This window comes from Zophobas morio, unplaced genomic scaffold (assembly GCF_036711695.1).
Source record: "Zophobas morio isolate AGI-343-1 ecotype UQ-CSIRO unplaced genomic scaffold, CSIRO_AGI_Zmor_V1 ptg000054l, whole genome shotgun sequence".
Lineage (NCBI taxonomy): Eukaryota > Metazoa > Arthropoda > Insecta > Coleoptera > Tenebrionidae > Zophobas > Zophobas morio.
Genome location: NW_026972159.1, coordinates 2,968,488 through 2,978,142, shown reverse-complemented (window position 1 = coordinate 2,978,142; position 9,655 = coordinate 2,968,488). Strand labels below are relative to the sequence as shown.

Genomic DNA, 9,655 nt, shown 5'->3' with positions numbered 1-9,655 from the left:
AATTTTTCGACTTCATCACTTTTCGATTTCTCGTCTTTGGATCTTTCAATCTCTCAATTTTTCAATTTTTCGAATTTTTAAGTTTTTTGATTTCGCGATTTAACGTGATTTGGATTTTTCGATATTTTGATTGTCAATTTCTCAATTTATAAATTGTTCAATTACAGAAACCTGAAAATTGTTTAAATTTGGCGCTTGAGGACTCCAATGTCAATAAGGGTGATTTTGCAAAATCAGCCTGTATGTCGCATCGATATTAATCTATGGTGTGAAAGTCTATTTTGAAATTTTTAGGTTATGTTTTGATATTATGTCAAATTGTAACAGTAATTATGAGTGGTAAATTTAAACCGATTTATTTATTTGTGCAATATAGTCTCAAATAGTGCACTTTTATCAACACTGGGTGGAACAATGTGCTCGAATAACACTTTTCTGGTGTTTATTTATTCAAAACTGACTTTTTTACAATTTTTAGGTTATGTTGGCACGACTTTTTATTTACAACAAATGTTTACAAACTACTTCACGGACATCCGCGACCGCTTGGGAATCTGTCCAAACGACATCAGCAGCCCCTCAATCACGTAGGGCATAGGACCTTGAATGTCATCCGGTGTCATATAAACCGACGGTGGTAGAGAAACCCCATTTGACACCAAGTGCGTAACGTCATTCAAAGTGTCGATTTTTGTTGAGGTTAATAACACTAATTCGTTAGTAGCGACATCAACGCCTCTCACAACCCCTAAAAATAGTCTTTAATAACCAACAATTCAGACAATTTTTATTACCCCAGCTAAAGCACTGGAAAATGTGCTCTTCTTTGTTTGACAGTCGACAGAGTGCCACTAGGGACGCATTAATAGCTGCTGGATGAACTTCGTCGCCGTTTAAGTCACTAATTATTATATCATTCAAGTTTATCCTGAAACTATTTTTTAAAAATTTATTTTTTTAATTGTGGCACTACTTACCTATACATTGGTCCTTTACTTTTAAAAACTGAATTAGAATCAACTAAATGACTGATATAGGATAAAACACACATTTCTCTAAGTTGTCTGGGTTCAGCAGTCCAGCTATCATTTCCATCACACATTGACTCAATTTGGTGTAAATTATAATTCAAATTTGTTTTCTCTGAAACAAATAATTTGGCGTTTTGTTTAATAACGCCAGTCTTTAAACTAAATTTGTAATTTTTTTTAGAATTTTGGCTACAAATTTGGAGCACATCAGTTGGTTGGATTTGGGTGATCACAGCCGATAGAATATTAATTCCAACTCCATGAGTATACCCCATGTAGTTAATTAAAGTGGGAATTTCGTCTAAAACCACACTAACTAACTCTTTCACCCCAGCTATGTATTTTTCAGGTTCATACGCTATATTTATATTTGAAAGAATTGACCTAAAACATAAATTTAATTAAAAATTAAACCAACTATTTTTTTACCTTTCAGTTTGTTGCAGGTGAGTGTAATTAACACCAAATAAAGGTGTGTTCACTCTAACAATCGAAATGCATCCAGGAACCGTAAATTCTGACTGTCCAGGATCCAAATCAATCACTCTAATTTCACTAAATTTCATCAAAAGTCTGTTTATAGCGTATCTCAGGAAAGTCGTCTTTCCCACTCCTTTCCCGCCACAAATCATCAATTTCGTGTTTTTATCGACTTCATTAATTACGTGATTCCAGTCCTGACTGACCTGAAGCAAATTCCAGCTCCCTTCTTTCGGCTGGAAGACAACTCTAGGCAAATCTTGCTCCTGTCTGGGCAGAATCTGCTGCGAAATGTGTTTTTCCATGAACAGAACCCCCGGATCATGCAACTTTTTACAAAAGACTAGGGCACATTTTTCCGACAGTTTAATTTTGTTGGGGAGCAAGTAACTACTGATTGGGATATCAGACTCCGTGATATTTTTTAAATACAGAAGAGAGGAGCCCCTGAATGAGTAGAGTTTGGCCTCGGGGCTATTTTTGGTTAAAACGTGACCTAAAACTTCAACTTGACCGTGAAGAACCGACACTGAGCACAAACCATGAAAATAAATAGTCTGATTTTTCTCCAAAATAACAATAATTCCGTCGTCACGAAAATAAAATTGCGCTTCTTCCATGAGTAAATTATTCACTGGGGGGTCATCAACTTTCGCTTTTTTTTTCACAGTCTTACCCTCCGTCTTTTTTGACTTGGTTTTCTTCATAATGATTACGTTTTGGGGTACTTCCTCATCCGTTGACTCATTCAGACCATTCACTTCGGCCGACACCACCTCAGAGTAACTCTGGTTTCCGTCATCACACGCAAACTCTTCGATGATGCTCCCGTACGCGTACGAAACGTCTTCGTCGCGCGAAAGATCGAACTCAGACCAGAAGCTTGAGGCGTCTTTGGCACAGTCGGACGGTGTTGCTGCGTTTTCTTTACTAGTGTCACATTCTGACTTCGACGGGGTTAAATTTAGCACCTTGAACTGGTATTCGAGCGAGTCGGAGCGCTTAGACGGTGTCGTGTTTGCAGAAGTTTCATTGTCGTCGCTCGAATCGAAACTGGTTTCTTGAAAAATTCGGGAACGCTTCAACTTTTTGGATTTGTGGCGATTTCGCGACTTGCGTTTGCGGCCGACGTCGTCACCGAGGTGGGTTTTATTCATGATTATGAAAACTGAGACTTTGTATTTTGTTTAACCACAAAAATGCGATTTCTAACCTATTTCGGGCACATGGGGTTGACAATTGACAAGAAGGGCTGCCAATAGCGCGACAGAATTGTGCTGATTCCCCTATGTCACCGCAATGAATTGCGGAAACCACAAAGCTACAAACGATAGATTCCTTTTAGACTTTTGCAAAAATTTGGATTTTTTTGGATATTTTGATCTCAAGTAGATATATATTTGGATTTTCCTGGACTTCATTGATTTTTGGATGTTTTTGGAATGCATTGGAATTTTTTTATTTTTTCGGAATTTTTGGATGTTTTGGATTTACTTGGAAATTTCGGAAAATTTAGATTTTCCTGGATTTTATTGGTTTTTGGGATGTTTGGATTTTTTTGGATGCCATTTGAATTTGGGGATTTACTTGGAATTTTTGTATTTTTTTGGATGTTTTGAATGGTCTTGGATTGCACTCGAATTTTTTATTTTTTCGGAATGTTTTGATCTTTTGGGTGTTTTTGGATATTTCGAATTTTTTCGATTCACTTGAAATTTTTGGAAAATTTGGATTTTTTGATTTCAAATATACCTACATTTAGATTTTCCTGGATTTTATTGATATTTGGGAATTTTGTTTTTGGGTTGCATTGGAATTTTTTTATTTTTTCGGAATTTTTGGATTTTTTGGATTTACTTGAAATTATATTTGGATTTTATTCATTTTTGGGATTTTTGGATTTTTTTTTAATTGCATTGGAATTTTTGTTTTTTTTTCGGAATTTTTGGATATTTTTTGATGTTTTGGATTTTTCGGATTTACTTGAAATTTTTGGAAAATTCCGATATATTTAGATATCAAATATATATTTGGATTCTCCTGGATTTTATTGTTTTTTGGGTTTTTTGGATTTTTTTTTATTGCATTGGACTTTTTGTATTTTTTTTTTAATCCTTTGAATGTTCATGGATTGTATTAGAATTTTTCAATTTACGTCAAATTTTTGGAAATTTTGGATTCTTTGATATCAAATATATATTTGGATTTTCCTGGATTTTATGGCTTTTTGGATTTTTTTGGTTTTATTTGAAATTTTTGGATTTTATCGATTTTTATTGGAGTATTTGGATTTTCCTGGCTTTATGAATTGTCTAAGTTTTTTCGGTTTTTCTTGATTTTTTGAATTTTTTGGGTTTGTTTTATTTTTTGGGTTTCTTCAGTTTTTGGATTTATTTGGGGTATTGGGAATTTTTGGATTGTCTTGAATTACTTGGATTTTTTACATTTTTGGTTTTTTGAATTTGTTGAATTTTTTTGGATTTTTTGGATTTGATTGGTTTTTAGGAGTTATTTAATTTTTGGAATTTTTTATCTTTTGGCTTTGCTGGATTTTTAGATTTTTCGAAATTTTTGATTGTATTGGAATTTTCGTATTTTTTTTTTATTTTCTTGGATTGCATTGGAATTTTTTAATGTTTTGGATTTTTTGGATTTACTTGGAAATTTTGGAAAATTTAGATTTTCCTCGATTTTATTCATTTTTGGTATTTTTTGGATTTTTTTTTAATTGCATTGGAATTTTTGTATTTTTTTGGATCATTTGAATGTTCTTAGATTGCATTGGAATTTTTGTTTTTTTTCGGAATTTTTTTATTTTTTCGGAATTTTTGGATTTTTTGGATTTACTTGAAATTATATTTGGTTTTTATTCATTTTTTGGATTTTTTTGGATGTTTTGGATTTTTCGGATTTACTTGAAATTTTTGGCAAATTTGTATATTTTGATGTGAAATATATATTTCGATTTTCCTGGATTTTATTGGTATTTGGATTGTTTTCAATTTTTTGGATTGCATTGGAATTTTTGTATTTCTTTGAATCTTTTGAATGTTCTTGGATTAGATTGGAATTTTTGGATATTTTGGATTTACTTGAAATTTTTGGAAAATTAGGATTTTTTTATATCAAATATATATTTGGATTTTCCTGGATTTTATTGATTTTTGGGTTTTTTGGATTTCATTGGAATTTTTGTATTTTTTTTGGATCCTTTGAATGTTCTTAGATTGTATTGAAATTTTTGGATTTTTTCGGAATTTTTGAATGTTGTGAATTTTTTGGATTTTCCTGAATTTTATTGCTTTTTGAATTTTTTTGGTTTTGTTTGAAATTTTATTTGGGGTATTAGGAATATTTGGATTGTCTTGAATTACTTGGATGTTTAAGATTTTTTTGATTTTTGGTTTTTTGAATTTGTTGAATTTTTTTGGATTTTTTGGATTTGATTGGTTTTTAGGATTTATTTAATTTTTGGCTTTGCTGGATTTTTAGATTTATCGAAATTTTTGATTGTATTGGAATTTTCGTATTTTTTTTTTGTTTTCTTGGATTACATTGGAATTTTTTAATGTTTTGGATTTTTTGGATTTACTTGGACATTTCGAAAAATTTAGATTTTCCTCAATTTTGTTGGTTTTTGGGTTGTTTGGATTTTTTTTGGATGCCATTTGAATTTGGGGATTTACTTGGAATTTTTGTATTTTTTTGGATCTTTTGAATGTTCTTGGATTGCACTGAAATTTTTTATTTTTTCGGAATATTTTGATTTTAAATATACATTTAGATTTTCCTGGATTTTATTGATATTTGGGTTTTTTGAATTGGATTGGAATTTTTGTATTTTTTGGATCATTTGAATGTTCTTGGATTGCACTGTACTTTTTGTTTTTTTTTTCGGAATTTTTGGATATTTTTGGATGTTTTGGATTTTTCGGATTTACTTGAAATTTTTGGAAAATTCCGATATATTTAGATATCAAATATATATTTGGATTTTCCTGGATTTTTGGGTTTTTTGGATTTTTTTTCTTGTATTGGAATTTTTGGATTTTTTTTGGATCCTTTGAATGTTCTTGGATTGTATTGGAATTTTTCGATTTACGTGAAATTTTTGGAAAATTTGGATTTTTTGCTTTATGAATTGTGTAAATTTTTTCAGTTTTTCTAGATTTTTTTTGGAATTTTTGAATTTTTTGGGTTTGTTTTATTTTTTAGATTTCTTCAGTTTTTGGATTTATTTGGGGTTATTATTTTTGGATTGTCTTGAATTACTTGGATTTTTTAGATTTTTTTTTAATTTTTGGTTTTTTGAATTTGTTGATTTTTTTTGGATTTGATTGGTTTTTAGGATTTATTTAATTTTGGGAATTTTTTATCTTTTGGCTTTGCTGGATTTTTAGATTTTTCTAAATTTTTGATTGTATTGGAATTTTCGTATTTTTTTTTAATTTTCTTGGATTGCAATTTTTTCGGTTTTTCTACATTTTTTGTCGGATTTCTTGCATTTTTTTGGAATTTTTGAATTTTTTGGGTTTGTTTTATTTTTTGGATTTCTTCAGTTTTTGGTTTTATTTGGTGTATTGGGAACTTTTGGATTGTCTTGAATTACTTGGATTTTTTAGATTTTTTTGAATTTTGGTTTTTGAATTTGTTGAATTTTTTCGGATTTTTTGGATTTGATTGGTTTTTAGGATTTATTTAATTTTTGGAATTTTTTATCTTTTGGCTTTGCTGGATTTTTAGATTTTTCGAAATTTTTATTGTATTGGAATTTTCGTATTTTTTTTTATTTTCTTGAATTGCATTGGAATTTTTTAATGTTTTGGATTTTTTGGATTCACTTGGAAATTTCGGAAAATTTAGATTTTCCTGGATTTTATTGATTTTTGGGTTGTTTGGTTTTTTTTTTGGATGCCATCTGAATTTGGGGATTTAATTGGAATTTTTGTATTTTTTTGGATCTTTTGAATGTTCTTGGATTGCACTGACATTTTTTATTTTTTCGGAATATTTTGATTTTTTGGATTGTATTAGAATTTTTGCAAAAATTTGGATTTTTTTGGATTTTTTGATCTCAAATACGTATAAATTTGGATTTTCCTGGATTTCATTGATTTTTTTATGTTTTTGGATTGCGTTGGAATTTTTTTATTTTATCGGAATTTTTGGATTTTTTGGATTTACTTGAAATTATATTTGGATTTTATTCATTTTTGGGATTTTTTTGTATTTTTTTTAATTGCATTGGAATTTTTGTTTTTTTTTCGCTTTTTTGAATGTTCTGGATTTTTCGGATTCACTTGAAATTCTTGGCAAATTTGTATATTTTGATGTGGAATATAAAGTCGCGATCTTTTCTATAGAACCACTCCCTAGTGTAAATTTTCAAAATTTGTTTGGTGTAAGTGACCTTGACGGGTTTCTGGGGGAAAACATATGTGTCAAAAATTTGACAGGTTAGATGGCCTCATCGTCAATGTAGATATTTTATTTTAATAACCAGATGAACAGAACATACAGTCTGTACGGGATACAGTGCGGCATAGCTGAGGGCAACCGAAGCATTCGTGTTGTGCTAGTTTCGATTGCCATATCAACTACCGCTACCAACCGCGTTCGGCGTAAAGTGCTAGATGACAGGGCTACCAACTTGACTTTTTATCGAGTGGTTCCGTAGAAATGACCGCTACTGTATATTTCGATTTTCCTGGATTTTATTGGTATTTGGATTGTTTTCAAATTTTTCGAATGCATTGGAATTTTTGGATTTACCTGGAATTTTTGTATTTCTTTGGATCTTTTGAATGTTCTTGGATTGGATTTTTTGGATATTTTGGATTTACTTGAAATTTTTGGAAAATTTGGATTTTTTGATATAAAATAAGTATATATTTGGATTTTCCTGGATTTTTTTGATTTTTTGATTTTAAATATACATTTAGATTTTCCTGGATTTTATTGATATTTGGGTTTTTTGGATTGCATTTGAATTTTTGGATTTACTTGGAATTTCTGCAAAAATTTGGATTTTTTGATCTCAAATACGTATATATTTGGATTTTCCTAGACTTCATTGATTTTTGGATTGCATTGGATTTTTTTTATTTTTTCGGACTTTTTGGATTTACTTGAAGTTATATTTGGATTTTATTTGTTTTTGAGATTTTTTTGGATTTTTTTTAATTGCATTGGAATTTTTGTTTTTTTTTTTTCGCTTTTTTTGGATGGAAATATATATTTCGATTTTCCTGGATTTTATTGATATTTGGATTGTTTTCAATTTTTTGGATTGCATTGGAATTTTTGGATTTCCCTGGAATTTTTGGATATTTTGGATTTACTTGAAATTTTTGGAAATTTTGGATTTTTTTAAATCAAATATATATATGGATTTTCCTGGATTTTATTGATTTTTGGGTTTTTTGGATTTACCTGGAATTTTTGTATTTCTTTGGATCTTTTGAATGTTCTTGGATTGGATTGGAATTTTTGGATATTTTGGATTTACTTGAAATTTTTGGAAATTTTGCATTTTTTGATATCAAATATATATTTGGATTTTTCTGGATTTTATTGATTTTTGGGTTTTTTGGATTTACCTGGAATTTTTGTATTTCTTTGGATCTTTTGAATGTTCTTGGATTGGATTGGAATTTTTGGATATTTTGGATTTACTTGAAATTTTTGGATTTTTTGATATCAAATATATATTTGGATTTTCCTGGATTTTATTGATTTTTGGGTTTTTTGGATTGCATTGGATTTTTTTTTTTCGGACTCTTTGGATTTACTTGAAATTTTATTTGGATTTTATTCATTTTTGGGATTTTTTTGTATTTTCTTTTAATTGCATTGGAATTTTTGTTTTTTTTTTTCGCTTTTTTGGATGTTCTGGATTTTTCGGATTCACTTGAAATTCTTGGCAAATTTGTATATTTTGATGTGAAATATATATTTCGATTTTCCTGGTATTTGGATTGTTTTCAATTTTTGCGGATTGCATTGGAATTTTTGTATTTCTTTGGATCTTTTGAATGTTCTTGGATTGGATTGGGATTTTTGGATATTTTGGATTTACTTGAAATTTTTGGAAAATTTGGATTTTTTGATGTCAAATATATATTTGGATTTTCCTGGATTTTATTGATTTTTGGGTTTTTTGGATTACATTGGAATTTTTGTATTTTTTTTATCCTTTGAATGTTCTTAGATTGTATTGGAATTTTTGGATTTTTTTGGAATTTTTGAATTTTTTGGGTTTGTTTTATTTTTTGGATTTCTTCAGTTTTTGGATTTATTTGGGGTATTGGGAATTTTTGGATTCTCTTGAATTACTTGAATTTTTTAGGTTTTTTTGATTTTTGGTTTTTTGAATTTGTTGAATTTTTTTGGATTTTTTGGATTTGATTGGTTTTTAGGATTTATTTAATTTTGGGAATTTTTTATCTTTTGGCTTTGCTGGATTTTTAGATTTTTCGAATTTTTTTATTGTATTGAAATTTTCGTATTTTTTTTTTATTTTCTTGGATTGCATTGGAATTTTTTAATGTTTTGGATTTTTTGGATTTACTTGGAAATTTCGGAAAATTTAGATTTTCCTGGATTTTATTGGTTTTTGGGTTGTTTGGATTTTTTTTGGATGCCATTTGAATTTGGGGATTTACTTGGAATTTTTGTATTTTTTTGGATCTTTTGAATGGTTTTGGATTGCACTCGAATTTTTTATTTTTTCGGAATGTTTTGATTTTGTTATGTTTTTGGATGTTTCGAATTTTTTGGATTCACTTGAAATTTTTGGAAAATTCGGATTTTTTGATTTCAAATATACATTTAGATTTTCCTGTATTTTATTGATATTTGGGTTTTTTGGATTGGATTGGAATTTTTGGATTTACTTGGAATTTTTGCAAAAATTTGTATTTTTTTGGATATTTTGATCTCAAATACATGTATATTTGGATTTTCATGGACTTCATTGATTTTTGGATGTTTTTGGAATGCACTGGAATTTTTTTATTTTTTCGAAATTTTGGATTTTTTTGGATGTTTTGGATTTACTTGAAATTATACTTGGATTTTATTCATTTTTGGGATTTTTTGGATTTTTATTTAATTGCATTGGAATTTTTGTATTTTTTTGGATC

General features: G+C 28.9%; 1 protein-coding gene across 1 annotated transcript; it reads right to left on the bottom strand.

Moving 5' to 3' along the window:
• Positions 1 to 425: 425 nt before the first annotated feature.
• Positions 426 to 2,740, bottom strand: LOC135142850 (polynucleotide 5'-hydroxyl-kinase NOL9-like). The gene is made up of 4 exons (XM_064074626.1): positions 1,461 to 2,740; positions 978 to 1,415; positions 795 to 928; positions 426 to 748 (listed from the first exon to the last, which is right to left on the bottom strand). The coding sequence occupies exons 1-4, from the start codon at positions 2,666 to 2,668 to the stop codon at positions 522 to 524; spliced, it is 2,007 nt and encodes a 668-aa protein (XP_063930696.1). The 5' UTR covers positions 2,669 to 2,740; the 3' UTR covers positions 426 to 521.
• Positions 2,741 to 9,655: the final 6,915 nt, after the last annotated feature.

Coding starts and splice junctions, on each gene's coding strand:
- LOC135142850 (XM_064074626.1), bottom strand. CDS start 2,668: ATGAATAAAACCCACCTCGGTGACGACGTCGGCCGCAAACGCAAGTCG. Junction 1,416..1,460: donor CACCTGCAACAAACTGAAAG/GTAAAAAAATAG, acceptor TTTATGTTTTAG/GTCAATTCTTTCAAATATAA. Junction 749..794: donor TTTCCAGTGCTTTAGCTGGG/GTAATAAAAATT, acceptor GACTATTTTTAG/GGGTTGTGAGAGGCGTTGAT.